At 44.3% G+C, this 26,110-nt stretch overlaps 1 protein-coding gene across 6 annotated transcripts; it reads right to left on the reverse strand.

Moving 5' to 3' along the window:
* Positions 1–344: 344 nt before the first annotated feature.
* LOC101103517 (butyrophilin subfamily 1 member A1-like) lies at positions 345–24,163 on the reverse strand. Of its 6 annotated transcripts, XM_060403384.1 has the most exons (8): positions 11,773–11,973; positions 10,939–11,141; positions 8,460–8,624; positions 8,104–8,124; positions 7,988–8,014; positions 3,509–3,535; positions 1,924–2,035; positions 345–1,370 (listed from the first exon to the last, which is right to left on the reverse strand). In XM_060403384.1, coding segments are annotated over exons 1-8 (561 nt in total). In that variant the 5' UTR covers positions 11,775–11,973; the 3' UTR covers positions 345–1,366. The 6 variants fall into 6 exon arrangements, with proteins under 6 accessions (XP_060259367.1, XP_060259365.1, XP_042093116.1 ...); XM_060403382.1 differs by lacking the exons at positions 10,939–11,141; positions 11,773–11,973 and adding exons at positions 23,521–23,582; positions 24,097–24,163 and having other exon boundaries at positions 345–2,035; XM_042237182.2 differs by having other exon boundaries at positions 345–2,035.
* Positions 24,164–26,110: the final 1,947 nt, after the last annotated feature.

Below are 26,110 nucleotides of genomic sequence, written 5' to 3' on the forward strand. Positions count from 1 at the left end.
GCATATCAACCACTTTCTCAGAGTACTTCCTGCTTCCTGACTCACTGGGAAATTTCATTTTTAAAATTCATCATCTATCAAAAAGCTTTCCTGCTGGAAATTGTATCAGTAAGAATGAAATAGTGCCCTCTTATCTGGGGGGTCCAAACTACTCTGACACAGAGAAGCAGCCTTGAGTTTCAGCATAGATGCTGAACTTCAGAGAAGGGGTTTCTAAGCACAGCATTTTGTCCTCTTAACTTTACAGTTTCCAGAGAAATAGGCTCCAGATCTACTTGCTATCCAGACCTTTACATAAAGTCTTGAGAGAGAAATACATATGAAATGGAGCAGGAAAGGATTCATTGATTTAACATACTTTTATTGATTTAGGGATATTTATAGTAGCATTATTTGTAATAGGGAAAAAACAAAACTATCTTGATTGCAAATAATGAAAGATTAGTATTTAAGATTTGTGTTAGTCATTCAGTCCTGTCTGACTCTTTGTGACCCCATGGACTGTAGCCCGCCAGGCTCCTCTGTCCATGGGGATTCTCCAGGCAAGAATACTGGAGTGGATTGCTATTCCATTCTCCAAGGGATCTTCCCAAGCTGGAAATTGAACCCCAGGTCTCCTGCACGGCAGGCAGATGCTTTACCATCTGAGCCACCAAGACTTGGCATTAAGTAAGAGAAGCATGTCATGGGACAATTATATAACAAAGCCCAATTTTCCCTAGAAAAACTCTGTGTGTGTGTTTATATAAGCATAGAAGAAAAATTAATATGTACTTAACTGTTGATGATGTAAAATAGTCTAAAGGTAGGAAGATAATTAGGGAAAGGAGCAGTAAACAAATTCACAAACTGGAAAAGTAAATCTTGGATCTGGGGTGAAAAGTGTCATTGAACAGGTCATTGCAATTGCTTTATAAGGAATGATTGGACTCTTAGAGGCACTATGATTGGCATTAGATGTAAGAATGTTGAAGGTGCCATCAAGTCCCAGACCAACAGAGTGATCTGGAGAAGTGACTTTTCTCTGTGAACTTTATTTAGTCTCTCCCCAGGTTGTACATGGGTCAAAATGAAATAAAGTCTTTGTATGAAAAGAGGGTGAAAACAGCCAAGCACCATCCAGATTCAGCTTCCAGCTGTTCTATTAGGCAGGCATTAAAGACAAGGAGTTCAAGACCAGAGATCACACTCCACTCAGGTAGTCTTTCCATCGGTATCTGGTCTCTGGTTTCTCTAGGGGTTCCTTTTTCAGTTTCCAGCTAGGATGGCAACACCAGACTTTCTTGACAACATTCTCTGGGGTTACATTGTCCTTTTTGGCCTCTGTACCACTCAGCTCTGGAGAATTATAAACTGTCGCCAGTCTTTATCTGCAGAAAAGGTCAGAGGGGCTCAGCCTTTACTGCTGGCTCAGCTGGAGCCTTGGGGGCATTGTCCCCATAAATGTGACTTCTCAGTCCCAATGATGGGTTCATCCTTGTATGTTCAACTGAGAGAAAGGATGGGAACAGAAGGGTTCAGTGGCAGATGGTCAGAGGGGTTGGATGGTAGAACCAGAGGCAGAAGAAAGGCCGAAGAGGCCCAGAGAAGGAGGCCTGGGGGAAAGTGTAGATGTGGGACCCATCAGCCACACTATAGAAGGAGACATGCCCAGCTTCATAGTCCAAGAAGACCCCCACCCGGCTGGGGGGCTCACTCAGTGGGAGAGCAGTCCGAGGGGAGGTGAGGGCCTGGTACTTATTAGCGTAGAGTTCCATAGCCCAGAATCCATTCTGAGGTGACTCTGCAATCCCCCAAGCCCTATCCACGTTTTCCTCGCAAACCCCCAGCTCCCAGTAAGTCCTGTCGCCCACTTCCACCTCCCAGTAATGTCTCCCCGAAGAGAAGGACCCACGGCCCAGCACACAAGGGTCAAAAGAAAACCTCTCAGGTTTTTCAGGAAGATTCTGCCACAGGTTTCTCCGCTTCACACTTCGGTGATCTTCAGACAAAAAGAGTTCAAAGAAGGCAGTATTTGGATCCAGAGTCACATGAGCTGTGGAAAGAGTGAGAGAGAACAGATGTCCTGTCAACTCCAGTATCCCAGGGCCCTCAGTGACTGGGAAGTGGGGAGAAAAGAAGCCATTCCTAATCCGTGAAGTTGCCTTCCTTCCTCCACAAAAGAGCTGGAGTGATAAGCATCTCCCCCAGATGTCCTTAAGATCATATTTCAAAGAGCTATTAGGAGAGTTCAGAGACTTACAAGGAGGAGATAATCCAGAGGTTCTGGGTCCCTGGGAGCAGGGGTGGCTAATCACAACCACCACCCCCCCATCCTCTCATCCCCCACAGCATTTTGTACAACCCCCTCTCATGTCACTGCACTATTACTGTTTATTTCATATTTCTCTCCTCTACAAGACCAGAACCCCCAAAAGTAAAGACTATATTTCTTCATCTTTGTGTTCTTACTGTCTAGCATTGTCAGACTCTGCCTCACAATTGGTGCTCAATAATGTTGGCAGAATAAAGGGCTGGGGAAGGTCCTTGGATAGCCTCTAGCCACACCTCTCTACCAACCTGAAACCCCAGGACATTTCATGGAGAATTATCTGGCCAGAGATTTTTGGCCAACTGTGTAAAACATCTGAGCAAATGAATACCCATCTTTAATAGACTGTCCCTGAATCTCACAGGTTAGAAGAGTCATATGGAAGAAACTTTTATGGGTTCATCAAACATTGGTTCCTTTTCCTCCTGGGTACATAGCGAGATGACATTTTCCAGTCCCTCTTGGGTATCCAGCAGAAGAGTCGGCTGCTTCCAGGCCTCACCAATAAGAGAACCTTTACACAATATTTGCATTCCTTTTTCTGCCATTTGCTGGCTCAATGTAGAGTAGAGTGAGGCCCTAGGTCAAAATCTAGCAAAGCTCCCACATCCCCATTTGATTTGTCCTGAACACTGAAGAGATGGAGTAATACGCTGTTGTTGTGTTTACCTAATGAGATGCCCCGAGGGGAGAGAAGCTAGGTGGACAGAGTTGCCACATCTCCTCTAAGATGCACAGAACCCACTAGAGACTGAATGTCATTTGGATGAAACCTTTCTAGTTGTACCCTCAGGTCCATGATGCTGAAGATATTGAGTGATAGTTGCTCAGTCATGCCTGACTCTTTGCAACTCCATGGACTGTAGCCTGCCAGACTCCTCTGTCCATGGACTTCTCCAGGCAAGATTACTGGAGTGGGTTGCCATGAGTAGTAGAGAAACTCAAGAGAGAAAGTAGATGAGGAGCCCTTTATGAAGGAAAAAAAAAGGTATAAACTTCTGGAAAGGAAAAAGGTGCAGGTGCTGAAATGAAACTTGGTAGTATTTGATCTTGATGTTACTTGTATCTTCCCTGAGTCTCCATTCATTGCCTGCCCAGCCAGGCCACTATTTGGAGCTGGAAGATGGAGAAAGACCACTAAGTTCTTCTTTTATGGAGTCCTGGGCCTGAGACAGTAAGAATTAGACAGTCACTCACCAGCATAGGACCGAGCTTTTTTCCAATCTGCAATAGAAAAAAGAGAGGTGAGTGCTCCCTGGCAAGAGCCGTACATTTCTTGGCCCTTTCTCTGCTCTGGTTGCCTTTCCTTCCCTCCTTCGCACCCTCATCACTCATCTCCAGAGCTTGTCTAGGCTTCTTCTCTCATGTTCCTAAAAGAGAAAATGTCTAGGAGGAAAGAGGCCAGATAAAATGTACTCTTCTGTTTCCCCTTCTTGGTTCCTAAGCATGGATTCCAACTCTACCGGGAGCTCTTTACTCATGTCTCCGCATTCCCCATACTGGACGGCTTTGTGCTTCAGTAGCTGAAAGGCACCAGCTTATGCAAACATGAGAAGGCTGCCATCACAGGGGACATGGTCCTGGACAAAGGACAGAACTCTGAGGGATTCACTCCTTCCTTCACTGTGATCATGTGTTAGTCATTTGCACAGTTAGGCACCTGACCCCATCTCCTGCATCTTTTCCATGACCTCCATAGACTGCCCTGCATGGAGTAAGGATGGCTGCGGCGGCTGCTGCTGCTGCCTGGAAATCTGTCTCTTATTTAGCTAGTCTCCACAGGAAACATGTCTTTTTCATAGTTAATATGCCACCTTTTGCTGTGATTAGGGAGTCCCACACACTTATTTATTTATCTATTTTTGTACCCTTACCTGGGGGAGCTGCCCGTGTGCTCTGGGCGCTGTATCCACTATTAGCTCACAGCTCTTGCCTTGATCCCAATGTGTTATTGGCCGCAACTCATTAACCATGAAACCCAAAGCCAGTTTAATTAACTATTCAGTCTCCATTTCTACATCTGTAGGATGCACATCAGACTAACACTTGCTACTTAATTTATCTGGGGGAGGACATAGACTAACACCTGCAAAAATGCTGAATTACCGTGCTGAACACTTGAAACTAACACAATATTATGACTATGAGTGAGGTCACAATTAACTTCATTACTTCCACCATAGTTTGAGTGAAGTGAAGTTGCTCAGTCGTGTCTGACTATAGCCTACCAGGTTCCACCATCCATGGGATTTTCCAGGCAAGAATACTGGAATGGGTTGCCATTTCCTTCTCCAGGAGATCTTCCCAACCCAGGGATTGAACCCAGGTCTCCCGCATTGTAAGCAGACGCTTTACCATCTGAGCCACCAGGGAAGTCTAATTGTAACTATATTACACTCCAATTAATAACATTTTTAATCTAAAAAAGGCATTTTAAGTTATGAAAGGTCACAAAAAAAAAAGAAGAAGAAGAAAGAAAAAGATACAGAGGAGAAGAAAGGATAGCTTATATTTCTAGCCCTGACCTCCTGTATGGACTACACACCTGATTATCCAATTGCATACTCTGCATCTTCACTTGGATCACTAACACCCCCTTCAACATTCTGACTCTGTGCTACCCCCTCCCTTGCCCTGACTACCTGGTTTTCTTTGGCTTCCCCATTGCAGAAAAATGGCAATTCCATTTTTATAGTTTCTTGAAGGAGATCAGCCCTGGGATTTCTTTGGAGGACTGATGCTGAAGCTGAAACTCCAGTACTTTGGCCACCTCATGCGAAGAGCTGACTCATTGGAAAAGACTCTGATGCTGGGAGGCATTGGGGGCAGGAGGAGAAGGGGACGACAGAGGATGAGATGGCTGGGTGGCATCACTGAGTCAATGGACACGAGTCTGAGTGAACTCTGGGAGTTAGTGATGGACAGGGAGGCCTGGCGTGCTGCGATTCATGGGGTCACAAAGAGTCAGACACGACTGAGCGACTGAATTGAACTGAACTGAGGCCTAAAAACCGTGGAGTCATCCTTGATCCACTCTTTTACTTTTGCAGTACACTATCAACAAGGATATTTTTACTCTGTTTTAAAAATAAATCCAGCACTGAGGCCCCTCTCACCACTTCTAGCACTCCCCCTTAGTAAAAACCATCCTCATCTCTCCCCTTGATGTCTACGGTAGCTCCCAGCTTGTCCAGTTGTGTCCAGCTCTCTGCAATCCTATGGACCATAGCCTGACAGGCTTCTCTGTCCATGGGATTCTCCAAGCCAAAATTCTGGTGTGGGTTGCCATGTCCTCCTCCAGGGATCTTCCTGACCCAGGGATTGAACCTGCGTCTCTTATGTCTCCTGTATTGGCAGGTGCATTCTTTACCTCTAGTGCCACCAAGTCAGTCTCAGTGTAGCATCTAAAGTAACTTCTCAAAACATAAGTCAGGTTCAGCTCCCCTTCTGCTCAAAACCCATCGGTGGCTCCTTTCTCAGAAGCAAAGCCAAAGCCAGCATGGATGACTTTCAAGGCTGTGTGATCTGGCCCTTCAAACTCCTCTGATTCTACCCGCTCTGATTCTCCTGATCACTCCCTGCCTTCTAGCAACACTGGCCCCTTTGCTACTCTTCAAGCAAACTAGTGTGTTTCTGACTCTGGGCTTTGGCACTGTGATTCTCTCTACTTAGAATGCTTTTCCCTCAGCTATTCCTGCGGCTTACTCCTCTACTTCACCATCACTCTATTTTATAATTTTTTAAATTGAAGTATAGTTGATGTACAATATTTTGTTACAGGTGTCCAATTCACCACCTTATTTTAAACTGCACCTTCCAATGCAATATTCTGTTATCTCCTGAGCACTAATTATCATATGCCAAACTGTATATTATACTATTTCATTTTTTTTTCTGTCTTCTTCCACTAGAAGTTAGATTCTTTGTGAATGGGATATTTCTGTTGTGTTCATTTCTGTACCTAGGGCACTTAGAAGAGTAACTTAGTTATTAGTTACTAGTAACATAGTTAACAGTGTTGTGGATCTTTGTTGAGCTGATGAATGAATGAATGAAATGAATAGAGAATCCATGAGGGAACCTGGAGAGTGAGTGATCCAGGACAAGAATGAAGGAGTAGCCTCAGATAGGGAAAAAGATGCCTGCTCTGTTGAAGTCGGAGCCTAGAGATCAGAAAGGGCAGGTGCACATGGTGGGGCAGGAAGTTTGCCCCCCTCCCTTCTCTTTTTTCTCTGAGGTGCAGGGTTGCATCACCATTAGAGGTGTGGAAAAAGGATGTGGTGATGAAGGGTCAAAGCTAATGTTCACTGAACTTAGATACATGCTACCAATGAACTGGGTGTCCTCACCTTTATCTCATTTCCTAACATCTGCTCAAAGTAGTAGATGCAATTAAATCAATTTCTAGGTGGGAAAAGTAGAACTTCAAAGAGGTTAAGGAGCTTATCCCAGTTTGTCTGAATGAGTAGAACAAACAGGGTCAACAGATGTGATGAGCAGACAGAGGAAATGGGCACAGAAGTGGGAAAATGAATGATACATGTGGGGCACTGCTGGTGGTGTGGTCAGTCCAGTGTGAGGTGGCGCGTGTCAGGGAGTGTCCAGGGATGGAACAGAAATTGGACTGGACCATTAAGGCTGACTGCATTGCAGGGATAGAAACTGCAGATTGGACTTTACCTTTTAATGTAGTGTTTCTTCAATTGAGTTATGTAAAAACCTCGATTAGACACAAATTAATTTCCTCTGAAAATAAATCTTCAAAGTCCTGAGGGAGCCAATTAAAAAATGCAGCAATGAAAGTTAAAATCTGTCTTTTAGACAGTTCCTTTGTCACTAATGCAATTATGAACACAGCAGTTAGCCTGGAAGCTAGAACCATTCACACAATAATTGATTAACAGAAAAAAAAAAAGGATATTAAGCAGGTTGTGTTAGTTTTGACAAAAATTGACATTAAGACAATTTTTTTTAGGAATTTGAAAATCCTTTTAGAATTTACAAATATCCACCCCAGTAAGATGGCAGAAGGCAATGGGGAACCACAGATGGTTTGGGGCTTAAGAGGAATGTAATCAGATTTCTATCTTAGCAAGTTTACTTTGAAGCTCTAAACTATGGAAAACTTTTCACAGGCAAGGTCTTGTTTATGCTGGTTGTTTTTTAAAATTTTTTGTCTGTTTCCTAATATTCATTTAAACAAAAAGTCTTAAAAGGAAAAGGGCAGCAGTAGCTCTTGAGGGAACAGAACAGCTTGCTGTTGAGAGAAGGGTCTTGATAATCTACTCCCAGGGATCTGTGACAAAAGAAGAAAGAAAGATTGGGGGAGGTATTCTATGCCTGAGAAGGGGTCCTGGGCTAAGCAGTAAAAGGACTTGCCCTGAGGGAAGGAGAGAAAGGAGCCCCCTTGGGTGGGTGGTGGTAGCATTGGATGGTGAGGGGAGGGGAGGAGAAAGGGCACATTGACAGCAAAGAGAATGGAGTTCAGTGTTGGCCACAGGTTTGAAAAACCTTTGGGGCATCCATGACATATCAACAGAGCTATCGGGGTTATAGGCTTAAGTCCAGATGGTGCAAGAATGAGCAAGGCTTCAGAGGAAAGAATAAGGAGAAAGGCACTTATTAAATAAAACAGATAGAGCCTTAGATGAAAAACAAAAATTCCAATTTACTCACCATCCACTTTCTGGGCTTTTCTCCAGCCTGAAGTAGAAGAAAGAAACTTCATGAGATCAATGATACGTGAGAGGGTCTCAAATCATACACGTAGGAGGAGGAAGTACGGAACTTACGGAGCTCTGTTTGGAGTTGCTCTGCAAAAGGACAAGAAATGAATCAGTACCGTTCATAGGAGAAGGGCCAGGTTTACATGGAAAGGGTCTGTGGGAGGCCCTTTGCTGCATCATGTGTGCGGTGAGTCCAGTGAGCTGTCCCCCAACCAGAAAAGCCAAGGCACAGTCAGGGTCCCAGGATCGGGGAATTAAAGAGGTGGGAGTGCTGGTATTGAGGGAGGAAAGACTGAATATAAAAACCTCAACTTCAAATCCCCTTCGCCCTCTTAGTCCTGGTCCTCCCCTTTCCCCTCTGTCCAATCCCTTTTCCGTAGTCTTCTTTGGACCTCACTGCCTCAGTCTTCTGATTCCTTTACCTTTGATCCAGCATTCTCGATCTTTCTCTCGGCGAAGTTTCCAGATGAAACCAAGAGCAGTCAGCAGAAGAAGTCCCAGAAGAAGCAGGAGCGAGGTCTGAGCTGTTACCCAAGGAAAGTCCTTCAGGAAGACAGTGGCTGAACTGGAGGTGCTGAGCATTATTCCTGCAGCAAAAAGCAGGAAAGGGCCAAGGCCTGAGGGTGCTGGGGCACACAGAGGATGCTGCAGGACTCCCCGAGATGCCTGGGCCAGACCAGCAGCAGAGGGGCCTGGCTGGGAGAATGAGTGACTCCAGCTCTGCCCCATTCTCTCCCACAGGATGGCTGGGAAACCCAGATACTCTAAGAGTCAGCATGGAATGACAACAAGTAAGTGTAAAGGCTCTGGGTGTGTGTGTGTGTGTGTGTGTGTGTGTGTGTGTGTGTGTGTGTGTGTGTGTGTGTGTGTGTGTTAGTTGCTCAGTCATGTCTGTGTCTTTGCAACTCCAAGGACTATAGCTCGCCAGGCTCCTCTAACCATGGAATTCTCCAGGCAAGAATACTGGAGTGGGTAGTTCCCTTTTCCAGGGGATCTTCCCAACCCAGAGATTGAACCCAGGTCTCCTGCACCTCAGGCAGATTCTTTAAGTGTTAAATCAAGGAGGTTCAAATCACTCCTGAAATATGGAACTTAAACTGGGGTCTGGAGGAAGGGGTGGAAATTGTCCCCTTTTCCTCAGATCGTGAGAATAGATGCCTTCCAGTAAAATCACCCTGAATGTGGGAGGAATGTGGGAGCCCCTGACTTTACTTGCAATTGTTAATAGAAGTATATTTTTGGTAGGGAAGTGGATGATGCTGGGAATTAGAAGCCCTGAGTACTAGTCCCACCTCCACTGCAGACTCTACTTGTAATTTCAGCCAAGCATCCTGTGTCCCTATGTCTCCACTATAATGGGGAGAGTTCAATAATATTACCTGTGCTATCAGTACCATCAGATGAACAAGCAAGCTGCGAGAAGAGAACTTGGCTATCTATGTGAACTTTTATGCATGTGTTTCTTTTAAATATCCCTTAGCACCCAGGCCATGCTATTTATTTAGATGTTGTCTAGTCGCTAAGTCATGTCTGACTCTTTTGAGACCTGATGGGCTGTAGCCTACCAGGCTCCTCTGTCCATGGGACTGCCTAGGCAAAAATACTGGAGTGGGTTGTCATTTCCTCCTCCAGAGGATCTTCCCCATCCATGGATGGCACCTGCATCTCCTGCATTGGCAGGTAGGTTCTTTACCACTGAGTCACCAGGAAGCCCAATAAATACCACTGAGTCAAAAAAAAAAAAAAAAAGAGAGTGTAAACCTTTTATTTCTCTATCAGCAAAAGGAGTCCATGTAACTAGAGAGCCTTTCCAAAGAGGTTTTGCAAATTCAGTGACACGTTTTATGTGCAGGAAAAGTTAAATTAATAAAATAAAAACTACCCATACAAGCCAGAACATAGTCATAACTGGACATAAATATAACAGCCTAAGGCCAATGCCATAAGCAAATTTCCTCCCAGTATCTGATGAATGTCATTGTTGTGAGGGTTAAAGAAACAATGAACAATCAGTTGTTGTTACCCTTCCTGATACAGTAGAATTTTTATTGACAAAATAGATTCTGGCAATTTTTCCTGAGACTAAAGCATCATGGTGTTTTGTCTGACGACTCATTACTTCTCACAGAAACCTACTTCCTTATTTGTATAGATTTGTCCTTTCTCCATAAAATTTAACCCTAGATTGTGGACTGTTTTGTATCATTTCCTAGCTATTTTGTACTGGTAATGGCTTTACAATGAATACTCTGTATGTCCTAATAAAGGATAATTTTTTTAAAGGTAAACATAAAAAAAGACTGTGCAAATAATTTATTTAACTTATTATTTAATAAGAAAACCAGTAAAAATGTTAAAAGTGGTTTAAATGAGGATTTGATTTGCAAAATCTTATATTCTCTATCAGAGAGAAGTCATTTGCGTCACTAAGGACAGGAACAATTTGTATTACTCTCAGTGTTCTATAAATTACGATCTGTCTCTACAAAGTTGTAAATGATCTAGAAAAATAAGCAATGGCTTAGTCCTATGGAATCAGAGATCCCTAAGGTGAGAACTACCAGACAGGGTTAGTATTCCTTAGAAGAGACACCCAGTCATCTTTTTTAACCAGTGAAAGTCTTTCACAAATTTTCTTGGCCATTCTTTCTTTCCCCTAGTGTTGAGCACAAAGCAGTCAGGGATGGTTTACACAGAGGCAGCAAATATTTGTTAAACAAATAATTTCCTAAGAAATAATGCAAAGTAGTGCTTTTAAAAAAAACCAAGAGCAAAAAAAAAGGAAAAAAAAAAACAGACCAAGAGGACTTCCAGAAATAATTCAGACCATTTGCAAAGGGGCTAAAAGAAAGAGAACTACACACGTGTACCACCCTCTGTCCCTTTAAAAACCATCCTCACCTGCATCCTTCTGCCCAGCAGCGGTGGCTTCACGGAAGTCCCAGCCTTGGGCAAATGGTGAGTGCTCAGGGACTCTGGCTTGGCATCTCCCAGTGGGAGAGCTACAGGCCTGCCCTTTGCAGTGCAGATGGGTCCCATCCTTGTCCAAGCTCATGACCTGACAGGACTGCTTCTGTTGCTGTTGGATGTCCATGGGCTCCTGCCTCACTTGCGGGGAGAGGGAACCAGGAAGTTCACTGTCCTTCATACCTCAGCTGCAAAGTCAGTCACCCCAAGGGTTGCTCCCTGCCAAATGAGCTGCTTCCCTACCAGTAAGAGCGAGAAGAGGAAGAGACAGGTAGGAATGAAGGAAGGACACTGGACCAGGCTTAAGATGGGTCACACCTCTCCCTCAGGAGTCTGGGAGAACAGATACATCTGAGTCCCTGCTTTATTTTTGTCCATAACTCTTAAAGTGTTTTCATCTCTCTATATTGGTAGGATCACTAGGTAAAATACCTTGCATTACAGTTTGTTAAATCAGGGAGCTTTAAACACAGGAGACTCTCAGCAACCATTTTGCAGAATGAATGAATATAGTTTTCTACCTGGAGTTTTAATGGGAGAAACAGAGAATCCAAGCAAGGCAGCAGGCAGAAGGGAGCTGGCCTGGGAGGCAAGGAAGCTGGCTTGAGTTTCTAAACAGAGAGCACTGTTTGCTGTGGGCCAGACCTGTGCTGAGCATGGAGGCAGGAGCAGAGGAGTAGAGAGAGGAGTCAGAGGGCCTGGGCCTTCCAGAATCCTGCGGCTCACACCTGCTGGCTGTCTCCCCACCGCCAATTCTCATGCACTCACATTTCTCTGCTCCTCAGGGTGACTCAGTCTTTGAATCACTTTGCGATTCAGACACTAGGCTGGACCCAGGCTCCAGGCAAGATTGTCCACTGCCTGGTCTCTCAGGCGGGAGCTCAGGCAGAGGCTGGGGAGTACTCACGGGCTGGATCTGCCCTTGGCAGGGCACCCCAAGTACTCCAGGTAGATGTGTCTGGTCACAGTGCCCCTGCCCCGATGGTGACACTGTCTATGATGGAGATGAACTCTGGACTGTGAACCCCTTTCCTCTACATTTATGATGTAAGATATCGATGTTTTCAGGGAGAGAAGCGAAGTCTAGAGATCAGCCTGCACACACCTGAGTTGGTCAGTTTCGCCACAGCACTGCCTACTGGGAACGCATATCACCTGCCATGAGGCCTTTGAGCTCAGCCGGCTTGTTGACCATATTTCATGGGTCACTGGATATAGGGCAGTGACATGGCTGGGGGACCTGGGAATGAAGAACAAGCTGGAGGCAAATAATTTTATGTTAAAACAGAACGAAAAAGAAAGCTCAATGCAGTATGTATCTGATAAACATTTTTCACTTCTTTAGTCCTATAGGGATTTGTAAGATGATGAAAGGACAACAGGGACAGGAGCTAGTGCTAGGAAGAAAGGTCAGGTAGGGGTGGAGTCAGAGAATGTGCGATTTTCTTATTAAAATCAGGAGACAACTTTCACGGCGTGCAGGCAAAGTGGGTAAAATTATAAAAATGATGTTCTAGAGCAGTTAGAACCTGGGAAAGACACAGATCAAATGAGTCACCAAGTATTAATACCCTCAGTAAACTTCAGTGGGATAAATGCTCTGCAAAAGTCCTTTCCAAATCTGAGCCTCTCTCTGGCTGAGTCAGCTTTTAAGGCCCACAAACCCAGATGATACCCAGATGTGGGTAGTAAATGTGTTCTTGACCTAGGAGCACAGCATTTTGGCTAAAAGGGCAAGTATTTCTAGGGTTATGCCATCTGAATTCATGTTTGAATCCACTTGTTTTGCTGGCTGTGTGAACCTGGGTGTGTTATTTATTTCTCTAAGCTTCCTCTACAAAACACATTGAACTGTAGTGATGGCTTTGCAGGAAGGCTGTGACGATGGAACTCAGGTGTGTGTGTGAAGCCTTGGTGCAGTGCCTGGCACAGAAGGCTCGGTAAATATTAGCTATGGCTCTATTAGCTCTCACTCCAATCAACTCAACACTGTGGTCATCGATTAACATTGAGCTATCCTTCTAGATGGCAAATCCTTGAAGAGTTGTCTGGGCGGTTAATCTTTATTTGAACTTCTCTCACTCTCCCCCAACCCCAATCTACTCCTTACTTTTTCCCAGTCTGCTGAGCTCTGAGGGCAGATTCAGCAGTCTTTGCAGTCTGGTTTCTGGAGGGGACCTGCCCAGAGGGGACGACAGCAAAATCCAAAGGGGATAACAGAGACTCCAGGGTCTCAGTCCCAACTGGGCAGCAGGTGACAGTGGCTGCCTCCCTGCTCTAGAGTCACAGCTCTGCTGGGAGACTACTGTGGCTACAGATACTCCTTGGAAAATACTCTCCCTTTGCTCCTTCAGACCCACTAGTGATGTTCCTGCACTGGCCTCAGAGTATGTCACCGTTTCTTGCTGCTGTCTCTTCCCTGACCTTTGCAAATGGTCCCATTAAGCTCTCTTCAATTGCCGTTCTGGACTGTGCCAGGACTGTGACTGGTTTGGGACTTTGTTGTTGTTCAGTCGCTAAGACGTGTCTGACTCTTTGTGATCCCACGGACTGCAGCACACCAGGGTCATTTGTTTGTGTCTTCAAATGTCACCTCACCCATGAAAGTCTTTGATCCTTATAGCGTCTCCCTCCTAAATCTCCTTCCTAAGAACCTTCAAAACATTTTATAAGTCAGGAGAGAGGTTCTGGCACTTCATTACCCTTATCAATGCAACCGTTTTAGAGCCTAGGCTTTCTCAGAATTCATAATATCACAGATCTCATTTAGTTCCCCTCCCTTTCTCCTTATCCTTTTGCAGCAGACAGTCTTGGCTAAGATGCTTTAATGGATGTATCCAAAGTCATAACATAACTGGGTTTCAGATTTTTAGCCTAGTGATCTTTCCCTGGCCCCATGCTACTCCTGTTTTATTCTGGGAATCTGATCTGGAGGACTTCTAGCGGGGAAGAGACACTGGGTCCCAGTTATTTGGAGATAGGAATTGGTAATGTTGCTTTTGCATCTGGCTAAAAGATCTTCTACTGAAGGGATCATTACACAAACAGAAAATGAAAGCAGCTCCTGGTGGTACAAAGGCAGGTGACCCCGAGGTACAGGAAAGAAATGTACTGGAATAGACTGGAGAGGCAGGGCCTGGAGAGAAAAGGAAGTGGTGGAGAAGGTGGAGGGCAGGGTTGCTGGCTCATTTCTGATATGACTTCTTGCTGTGGGCAGCACCCTTTACATCCCATCATTAAAAGTCTCCTTTCAAAATGCTTCCATCTCAAGTCTCTCTCTTCTCCATCCTTTCCTCCTATCTCTGCTTTGTTGTTCAGTTGCTAAGTCATGTCCGACTCTTTGTGACCCCATGGACAGCAGCATGTCAGGCTCCTCTGTCCTTGCACCAAACCTCAATTTTCTGAAACAATTGAGGATGAAAGAAGTTGAATAATGGAGCAAAGTCACTCAGCCAGAAGCAGCAATGCCAGAGTGAACCCTGCTCTGTCTACTGCAAAGCCTGACTTCTGAACCGGTTTAGCTGTGCAGCAGGCCTGCCCTGTTGCAGAGGCTGCACGTGCTGACCCTGACCCTGACCTCAGCTCAGGCTGACTGATTAGGGGGCCAGTTGGCTTTTGTGCAGGCTGGTGAGTCGGGCAATGAGAGCAGGAAAGTAAGCTCCACCCAGCTGAGAAGTGTCACACAAATGCATAGTTCCTTGGCTCAAGCCCAGTGGGTCCTTTCCTTGCCCAAACAGAGTTTATTAAAGAATAACATGAAAGGAATTTTTTTTCTACTCCAAGAGAAGTGAAAGGCAAAGGAGAAAAGGAAAAATATGCTCATTTGAATGCAGAGTTCCAAAGAGTAGCAAGGAGAGATAAGAAAACCTTCCTCAGTGATCAATGCAAAGAAATAGAGGAAAACAATAGAGTGGGAAAGACTAGAGATCTCTTCAAGAAAACTAGAGATACCAATGGAACATTTAATGCAAAGATGGGCTCAGTAAAGGACAAAAATGGTATGGATCTAACAGAAACAGAAGATATTAAGAAGAGGTGGCAAGAATACACAGAACTGCACAAAAAAGATCTTCACGACCCAGATAATCACGATGGTGTGATCACTCACCTGAGATAGATATCTTGAAGTGTAAAATCAAGTGGGCCTCAGGAAGCATCACTATGAACAAAGCTAATGGAGGTGATGGAATTACAGTTGAGCTATTTCAAATCCTAACAGATGATGCTGTTAAAGTGCTACTCAATACGCCAGCAAATTTGGAAAACTCAGCAGTGGCCACAGGACTGGAAAAGGTCAGTTTTCATTCCAATTCCAAAGAAAGGCAATGCCAAAGAATGTTCAAACTAGTGCACAATTGCACTCATCTCACACAAAGTAATGCTCAAAATTCTCCAAGTCAGGCTTCAACAGTATGAGAACAGTGTACCTTCTGATGTTCAAGCTGGATTTAGAAAAGGCAGAGGAACCAGAGATCAAATTGCCAACATCCACTGGATCATTGAAAAAGCAAGAGAGTTCCAGAAAAACATCTATTTCTGCTTTATTGATTATGCTAAAGCCTTTGATTGTGTGGATCACAACAAACTCTGGAAAATTCCTAAAGAGATGGGAATACGAGACCACCTGACCTGCTTCCTGAGAAATCTGTTTGCCACATCAAGAAGCAACAGTTAGAATTGGACATGAACAATAGACTGGTTCCAAATCAGGAAAGGAGTACATCAAGGCTGTATATTGTCACCCAGCTTATTTAACATATGCAGAGTACATCATGAGAAATGCTGGACTGAATGAAGCACAAGTTGGGGTCAAGTTTTCTGGGAGAAATATTAATAACCTCAGATATGCAGATGACACCCCTCCCCCCCATGATAGAAAGCAAAAGAGAACTTAAGAGTCTCTTAATGAAAGTGAAAGAGGAGAGTGAAAAGAGTTGGCTTAAAACTCAACATTCAGAAAACTAAGATCATGACATCTGGTCCCATCACTTCATGGCAAATAGATGGGGAAACAATGAAAACAGTGAAAGACTTTTATTTTGGGGGGCTCCAAAATCACTGCAGATGGTGACTGCAGCCATGAAAATAAAAGATGCTTGCTCCTTGGAAGAAAAGATATGACCAACCTAAACAGCATATTAAAAAGCAGAGTAACTACTTTGCCAAGAAAGGTCCATCTAGTCAAAGCTTTGTTTTTTTCCAGTAGTCATGTATGGATGTGAGAGTTGGACTATAAAGAAAGCTGAGCACTGAAGAATTGATGCTTTTGAGCTGTGGTATTGGAGAAGACTCTTGAGAGTCTGTTGGACAGCAAGGAGATCCAACCAGTCCATCCTAAAGGAAATCAGTCCTGAATATTAATTGGAAGGACTAATGCTGAAGCTGAAACTACAATACTTTGGCCACCTGATACAAAGAACTGACTCATTTGAAAATACCTTGTTGCTGGGAAAGATTGAAGGAGGGAGCAGGGGACGACAGAGGATGAGATGGTTGGATGGCATCACCTACTTGATGGACATGAGTTTGAGTAAGCTCTGAGAGTTGGTGATGGACAGGGAGGCCTGGTGTGCTGCAGTCCATGGGGTCACAAAGAGATGGACATGAATGAGCGACTGAATTGAACTGATAGATGATATAGCATTGAAACACAGACCTTACCCAACGCGCATGTAAGTAAGGCAAATTTACTGGGGCTTGTCGCAAGTGTGGCTTAACACGTCCATGAGCAAAGGCAAACCATAATGTAAGGCGGCCTACCCAACTGACTGGAAGCCATGGCCATAGGTCTGATCCACAAAGGTGGATGCCTTTGTGGGTGCCGTTAGGGGTGCCATCTAATCCCAGGGTTGTACTTCCAGTCTGAGCCAGGCCAGTGGGCTGGTAAATCCGGGTGATAAGTGGCCTCTAATATTGTTCACATTTCTCAGAGGACAAATATCCCACATATTTCAATTTTTTTTTGATCCATGGAATGGTCAGCAAATCCAGCTTTTTGTTCCCTTTGTTCCCAACAGATAGGGGCAGGGACAATTGGTTGATTTTTTTCTGGGGTCACCCAAAAATATTCATCCCATATCTGGTAAAATTGTTCAAATTACCTGATGGATTGGCCCTTCTTACTGGCCATTGAATTCTCATTCTTTTTATTTTTTAAGTAAAAAGTATAGGCTTTGGCCACTTTTGTAAGGCTTGCATTTACCTCAAATGTTACTCCATGGCCGTGATCAATTTGGTTAAAGTCCAGGTTATGCCAAGTAAGAAGTGGCAGGTTGTGAGTTACCAAACAAGCAAATGCCTCTCAATGCTGTCTCAAATATGAGCAGAGGGAGCTAAAAAGTCCCCTCTGCATGCGGGAGACACCCAGCAAGGAAGTCCATCCATCTCTGACAAAGGCATGGCTCCACAAACCTAGCAGTTAGAAGTATTATGGAAGTTTGCATATGAGTGGGCCCAGGACAGGAACACAGTATCCTGTTTGCAATCCCGGTACGGTCATCATGCCAGTCAGGAACAGCAGAATTATTCTCAGCAGCTCCATCCTGAATCTGTGGTTGCCAATGGAAGACAGGTCTGGTCTTCAGTGGCTCCTCTGGGTTGGAATGGGTAGTCCAATGTCCCTTTTCCTCTGCTGCTGTCTTGAGCCGGGTGTGGTGAATCTAGGGAGTAATATCTGCAAACTTTAACTGCAGAGGAAGTGGTTAGTACAATTGTGTATGGCCCTTTCCAGGTGGGGGACAGAGTCTGTTGCTTCCAATCCTTTACTCATACTAAATTTCCTGGTGAGTGTGGGTGTACAGCAGTGTCTAGAGAAAATGGAATTCTTTTTTGAACATAAGGGGTGAGGTCATGGATCACCTTTCCCAATTGTTCCATTGCTGCGACACCTCCATCCCTCCTTTCTGTAATAGATTGCCTTTTAATTCCCAAATAAGAGAGGGAGGCCTCTCGAACATTGTCTTATAGGGGGAATACCCCAGGTTGGGGGAGGGGGTGTCATTCTGATCTTCATTAACCCTAGTGGCAGCATATCCATCTAGGGGGTCCCAGTCTCTTGCATCCATTTTGCCAAAGTTACTTTGATGGTCCGGTTTATTTTCTCAACCATTCCTGAACTTTGTGGTCTATATGCTGCATGTAGTTTCCATTTGATAATCATTGCTTTGCAAACCAATTGAAGTAACAGCCACAAATGGGGGCCTATTATGTGATCCTATACTCAGAGGGAACCCAAACCTAGCAATAATGTCTCTCAGCATGGCTCGGGCCACTTCCTTTGCTTTCTCAGTCCGGGTGGGATATAAAGGTACATACCATCACCAGTAAATATTTGTATCCTCAGCATGGCTTTACCTCAGTGAAGTCCAGGTGTTCAAATGGTGTGGTCCCCTTTAATTGTATTTCGGGAGGGGCTATCTCCTTGGAGCCGGGTTATTCCTGGCACAGGTTATCCATCATCAGCTTGCATCGGCAAGGCTGTTAGACATGGTATGACAACAAAGGGGCTAAAATTTCACAAGTTTTTGGCTTTTCTAAATGGGTGGACTGATGGGAGTCCGTAACTAGTTGAAATGCCAGCCTAGAGGGGATGAAGAATCTCCCATCCGGGAGCTCCCATCATCCGTCCTCCAGCACTGTTCCTTGTTCAGTTTGCACCTAGGTGGTTTCTTCTTTGTCATAGACTGGGGCCGCTTGGGCAGTTAGTAGGCTAGACACCACAGGCGTCACCGTAAGTTTGGTTGCTATATCGTCCTGGGCAGCTGCTTGTTTTGCTCCTCGATCAGCGAGTTCCCTTTCGCCTGTGGTGTGTCTGCCCTCTGGTGGCCGTTACCGTGCATTACTGCCACTTCAGCAGGTTTCCACACTGCTTCCACCAGTAACAAAATTTCCTCTTTATTTTTTATCTCTTTGCCAGTTGCAGTCAATAGCCCCCTTTCTTTATATATGGCCCCGTGTACATGTATGGTAGCAAAGGCATACCGTGAGTCAGTGTATATATTTACCTTCTTACCTTTAGCCAATTTCAGGGCCCCCTATGAGCGCCCGGAGCTCTGCTTGTTGAGCCGACCAGTATGAGGGGGAGTCGGCCTGCTTCGGCTACTGCGTCTGTTGTTACCGCGTATCCAGTTTTCTTGTGTCCTTGTTCCAAGTAGGCGGTCCTGTCTGTGTAGTAAGTCTGGTTGACTTAAGGGGATGTCTCTGAGGTCTGGTCGGCTAGAAGAGACTTCCTCTAACATCTCCTCACAGCTATGGCGGGGAGTGTCTTGGCTCACGAGTAACTAAGTTGCTGGGTTTAAAGCCTGACAGGGTTCCACCCTTAAGGTGGGGATTTTCGTATAAAAGTCCTTGGGAATGCAGCATCTGAGAGGTGGAACGCCACCTTGCCCCAGACCCCATCAGGAGAGTGACGATGGCGTGTGGCGCTCTTATTATAATGCCTGTCCCATAGTTTGTCAGCCTCTCTCATTAAAGTGGTGGCGGCTGCCACTGCTCTCAGACATGGGGGCCACCCAGAGGCTACAGGATCCAACCTTTTGGATAAATAAGCCACAGGTCGCTACCTATCGCTTGTGTCAGCACTCCCGTGCTACTTGCTCTTTCTCATGGACTTACAAAGTGAAGGTTTGGTTAAATCAGGGAGGCCTAGTGTGGGAGCCTTTACGGCTCTCTTTAATAGTTCAAAAGTGTGATTTTGTTCTGGACCCCAAATTAGAGAGGCATTCCTGGGGTCTTTAGTGGCGGCATACCAGGGTTTAGCTGTCTGTGAAAAGCCAGGTATCCAAATCCAGCAGAACCCCACAGCTCCCCAAAATTCTCTCACTTGCCTTTTGATAGTAGGCTGGCGTATCTGATTGATCACTTGTTTCTGTTCTAAGCTCAAGGCATGCCTCCCCTCCTTTATAACAAATCCTAGGCACTTTACCTCAGTCTGGCAGATTTAGGCCTTTTTCCATGATACCTTATATCCGGCCTGTTCTAGCAGGCCCAGGAGAGTCTTAGTTCCTTCCCAGCATTGAGTACGAGTCTCTGCCATCAGAAGTAGGTCACCCACATATTGCAGGATCTGGCACTTAGCATCTGATGGGAAGGAGAGGAGCTCTGTTGTCAGGACTTCCCAAAATATTGTAGGAGAATGTTTGGATCCTTGTGGCAGCTGAGTCCAAGTCATCTGGGTCTTTTGACCCATCCCAGGGTTCTCCCATTCGAAAGCAGAAATCTTTGGGCTAATTGGAGCCACTCTTATACAAAAGAAACCATCTGTCAAGTCCAAGCAGGTAAATACTGAAGGGGGTGAGGAGAAGCTGGGCTCTGTCATCCCACACCAGATGGTGGGTCCTAAAATAGTCTCTATTAGGTGAATTGTGCCTTGCGGCTTCTCAGAATAGGGAGGGGTGTGCCTTTGCCAGTTCAAGAGATCTGCGCTGGAGACAGTCTGTAGTAAACGGTAGTGGGGCCAGGTTGGATGTGCTCCACCAGCCCCATCTACGGTGCCGCTTGGACCTCCCTGAGAGGCACCTGCAAAATGTCTCTCTCATGGCTCCTTTGTAGACATCAGCTGCCTCTGAACAGTTGGCTCTCCCTTTCCCCCTCTTCTACACCGGGGAGGAGTGGGTATAATGCTGGCGCAGTTGCTCCCACCATACTCAGTGGCACAGTAGGAGGGGAGGGAGCCTCTTCCACTGGTGGAGATAGGTGAGGAAAATCTCAAGGGGGATATCTTCATTGTTAGTCTAACTGGGGCAGCCTGACCTTAACTCCAATCTTGTTTTTTGACATGCTTGCCATCTGTGGGGAGGGAGGTCTCCAAGGAGACCTGGCTTTTCTTTAACAGTGGTTTCCTCATTCTTGGGCAAAGTTCAGGCCCAGTTCACATCCTGCCTTAAGATGGCTGACAGGCCTCAAGATGGAGTTCCTTTTGCCCTTCCCATAGTGGTCCCAACAGGGTGACTTCAGAGGTGAGTCACCTGTGCAGGGGCACGGGATCCATACTCAGTAGGGTGCCACTCTTGGTTTAAGACTCTGCTGTTGCCATCTTGAAGTTTTTAATAATTTTATCTTTATATAGTTTAAGTGAAGTCCAGTGGGCCACCTGAACAAGGTCATGAGGAGGGGTATGTGAACAGTAAGTGTGACCACTGTTTTGGCAGCTCCATTCGAGTTATTTATGATGCCCTATGAACACAAAATTCCAGGGAGGCCACAATGTGGGGGAGTTCAGCGAGACTGAGAGTGAGTATGAGGTCAGCAAGTTGTACATACAACTGAGAAAATGGGATGCTGACAGGCCCTAGGGGCCATGCCTCCCTTTTGAACCAAACTTTGCTTCCCATGCGAAAAGAAGCTAATGAAGTCCTAAGAAACACAGTCCTATCGTACCCTTCATGTGTTACTTCCTTGTATTTGCCAACCACTTATGCTGAAAATGGAGAAGGAAATTGCAACCCACTCCATTATTCTTGCCTGGAGAATTCCATGGACAGAGGAGCCTGGTGGCTGAAGTCCGTGGGGTCACAAAGAGTCGGACACGACTGAGTGCCACTTATGCTGAAAATGATGACATAGAAAGTCAGGAAAAGATAGGGCAACACATCCTTCCTTTTCCTCTCATTCTTCCTGATTTACCACTAAGTCACAGAATGTGTCCTAGAAGGTATATAAGTGAAGAAGAGAAATAATGGCAATGGAGTTAGTTTTGTGCATAGTCTCCACTGTTCTGGTAAGAGTGAAATGTATGTACATGCTATGAGATACAAATGGTGTAACTCTTCCTGGGTCTAAGTGGTGTAATTGTTACTGACGCCAAGCTTTCTCTGCTCACCATGCAACACCAATAAACCAATAAACTCTCAAAACCAATCAACCAATCAACACCAATAAAGATGAGATGTTGAGACAAGGAACGGCAGCTGTATTGGGAAAGCTGGCTATTTTCTCAGATAGCCGGCTAGTATCTCAAAATAACTACCTTATTGGGACCTGGATGCCTGTTTCTGTAATAGAATAGAGAGGTTGAGGAGGTGAGGAAGTAAATGAAAAAGGCCATTAATCTCACAAATATGTCCTGGAATGAATGGCCAGCCTCAGGGAGGGGATGTTTTCATTTTTTCTTTCTTGCAACCATCTACAGGTGGACAGGATCAGCATATTTTCCTGAACAAAGGCACTTTGTTTTAACTTCCAGGCATAGAGGCAGGGATCCCTGAGACAGGCAGATGATGTATAGACATCATCCTTTTAGTGAACAAAAGCAATGAGAAGAAAAGGTTAAAGTAAAAGAAACCAATCCAACATGTAGTCAGATTTTGTTCTTCCTTGTAACATAATTTTAGTGATTTTACTTGGGAGTTAAATGCGCTGATATTTGTTTAAAACTGAAATTGCACATTGTCGAGTCCAGTAAAATCCATGTTAAGATTAAAAGTCTGATCTTTCTTTACTTACAAAGTATCAACTAGCAAATAAAAGTCACTATGATGAGTTGAAGGAAAGACAGGCTATGGAGGATTCAAGAGAAAACCTTTCTATTTCAGTATTTTTAAAAGCACTTTCCCCACTTTAATAAATAATAAAGGGACCACACATTTTTATCATATCCTGCAAAGGCTGTAGGCTCAGCTCTGCATAGAAATGGCATCTGCTGGAAGTAGGGTAGAGAGAGATTTTGGGCTTATTCCAAGGTCATGGTTTGGTGACTGGGGTGGGCAATAGTCAGAGAAGGCAATGACACCCCACTCCAGTACTCTTACCTTGGAAACCCCATGGACGGAGGAGCCTGGTGGGCTGCAGTCCATGGGGTCGCTAAGAGTCAGACACGACTGAGAGACTTCACTTTCACTTTTCACTTTCCTGCATTGGAGAAGGAAATGGCAACCCACTCCAGTGTTCTTGCCTGGAGAATCCCAGGGACAGGGGAGCCTGGTGGGCTGCCGTCTATGGGGTCGCACAGAGTTGGACACGACTGAAGTGACTTAGCAGCAGCAGCAGCAGTGGGCAATAGTCCTGCTGGGACAAAACAGCCAGAAGGAAAAGCTGAGCAGGTGACGATGGCAGCCCAGTATTTCTTGTGTCGGAGGTGCCTGTGCGTCATTTTAGACGGAAACATCCTCAGATGGAGAGGCAGGCCTGGGGCTTATGAGAAAGATGGGTTATACATGGAAGGGGGGCCTGGTATAAACGTCAAGGTCATTCAAGGCACAGATAGAGTGAGGGCAGGGAAGCTGTTTACATTTGCTCAGCACTCGCTAAGGCCTATAATAACACATTTGTTCCTTGAACCTTGGGAGGTGGGGGCTCCTGGCCCCATTTTACAGATGAAGAGGCTGCTCAAAACCTTACCTGACCACTCCCTCCTCCCTGTCTCTCTTTCTCTCTTTTCTGTGCTTAATTTTTCTCCATAATATTTAGATCACTATCTGACATATTCCATGCTACTTACCTATTTTCTCTCTCCCTCTCTGTAACATGCCAAGTCCCTGAGGGCAGACTTTTGTTGAGTTTTGAGTACTGCTATCTTACCCTTTTGTCTGTGTCTGAGGATTGACATGAGGACTCTTCTGAGACAGGTTTTGCAGCATTACCTGTACAGAAATAGATGAATAAAACTAAAATATAGTAAAAGTTCAATACTCTTTGATTCCCCACTCCTGCATGTTTCTCTTCATTTCGTCATGTATAACGCATTCTATTTTCTTGATTCTCAATATTTCAGGTTGAAATAAAATAATACATGGGTATTAACATATACATACTACTCCATAAAAAACAGATAAACAACAAAAACTTACTGTGTAGCTCAGGGAACTATATTTGATATCTTGTAATAACATATAATAGAAAAGAAACTGAAAAAGTATATATATATTTATGAATTATTTTTCTATACTCTTGATACTAATATAACATCATCAATTAACTGTACTTGAAAAGAATCTTTAAAAATGTAAGTAGGACACATTATCTATCTGCATTGTTGTGTGAGGAGAAAATGTAACAGTATCTATAACACTTTATAAAATATAAAGGTCCCTGACAAATGTCAAAAGCTGCTGTTGAGAAAATAATTTCTTCCCTTCAATAACTTGTCTCTCCTACCTTTTTTTTAGCTTTCTTTCCTCCTTCCAGCCTTCCTCTGCTGCCTCTTTAGCCTCCCATCCCTTCCTCCCTGCTCGCCGGCCCCTTTCTTTCTCCCTCTCCTCCCTCCTTTCTCTCCTGGGCTCTAGTCCCTTCTTAGGCCTTTTCTGTTGATAATCTTTAGGCTTTTCCGTCCCCTGGTGGCCAATATGCATCACTGCATGTGCTCTCTAGTTGACGTTTCTTTATTTCTGCCCAGCTTGGCTACAGGATACAAGGTGAGGAAGTGAAGTGCAGTAAGAATCATAAATTAGTTTACAAAATAATTATACATTGTTAGTGAGGTAACAATTTTTAGAATTTTGGAAAAATTTGTGAATTTTATGTCATATGTGTAGCATTTGTGTGCTAATGACTTCCCCATTACATTATCACTTCGTGTATTATATAATGTAGATATAATTATGCTATCTAGAGCTAAGCACTAAAATGTGGGACATTGATAAGCAAGTGACAGTGAAACTCTATTGTATTAGTGATACTAATTGATTTATAACATCCATAAAAAACCATAAACAAAAAAATAAAACCCATAAATCTCAGTTTTTCATCTCAACAAATGTTTGCTTTTCTCTCAGGCAACGTCTAATGCAGATTTTCTGGTTGGTCTTCACATGGTCGCTGAGAGACTATTGAGTGACTCTGGAGTCGAGGACTATGGAGTCCTCTGCATTTGACAGATATAAAGGCAGAGGGAAAAAAGAGGAACCCTCCATGAGAGGTTTTCCTGGGTTAAGTTTCAAAGTTGCAAAATGGCTGGTTACAATTTTGTTTACATTGATTGTCCAGATCTCAGCCCACAGGGCCAAAAGTAATCACAAAGGAGGCTAGGAAATGTAGTTTAGACTGAATGTTTCTGTCCTCCTAAAATTCATATGTTGAAACCTAATCCCCGATGTGATGGTATTTGGAGGTGGGGTCTTAGGAGGTGATTAGTTGGAGCCCTTGTGAATGGGATTAGTGTCTTTATGAAAAAGAACTCTGAAGACTCCCTGGCCCCTTCCACCATGTGAAGACACAGTCATACTGAACAGCTGATGCCTTGATCTTGGACTTTGCAGCCCTCCAGAATGTGAAAAATAAATTTTTTGTTTGCTTAAGCAACCTACTCTATGCTATTTTTGTGATAGCATCCCAAAGGAAAAAAGACAATTGTATATCCAATAAGAAAAAGAAACAGACTGGTAACTACTCTAGCAGCCTCTGCTACAATAATTTATCGTATATTCAGCATCACAGAGGATCTACAACCAAAAGGAGGGACATATATCAGCTCTGAGAGCCTGAGTTCTTAGACCACTACCACCCCCCAGGTAAACTTCCTGGTGTTTGTTCTTAGCGGGTAGCAGTAGCCAGGGGGTGGTGGTGAGGTGGATGTGGTAGCCAAAGGGGGTATATTAAGTGGAGTGCAAGCTGACCGCTCAGATGGATCCTGGAAGAGGCTGTACCTTAGCTTTTAGTCTAGGTAATTTTAATAGGTAGTAAATACATATATAAGTAAAATATATGGTATACTAGATGCTGATATATAGTATGCAGCATCTAGCCTAGGAAAAACAAGGGAAAGAGAGACAATCAGAGGTATACAATTTTGGGACTCCTGGACAGGATATTCTGAAAAATGACCCACTACTATAAAAAGGACACTGAAAATTAAAGTTTCCTTGTCTTAATCTTGAAAAATGAGTCCAGAGCTCAAGATTCACTTTTCAGAATATCTTTTTCTAGGAGTTCAAAGAGACCTCTCTACTATTTAGATCTTGGAAAATAATCTCATTGAGATTCGACACCCAACTGCAGTTTCTCAGACAGGTGCTTTAACCAGCCTAACCACGGTGCCAGAACCACTTGTTTCCTCAGACAAACAAAACAAAACAAAACAAAAACAAAAAACAAAAAACACAAGGTTTCTTGCCCTTCTTAGGGGCAGTTTCAGATACAGTGTTCAGATTCGGAAGAACTCTTGCAATGTGAA

This window comes from Ovis aries, chromosome 20, assembly GCF_016772045.2.
Source record: "Ovis aries strain OAR_USU_Benz2616 breed Rambouillet chromosome 20, ARS-UI_Ramb_v3.0, whole genome shotgun sequence".
Lineage (NCBI taxonomy): Eukaryota > Metazoa > Chordata > Mammalia > Artiodactyla > Bovidae > Ovis > Ovis aries.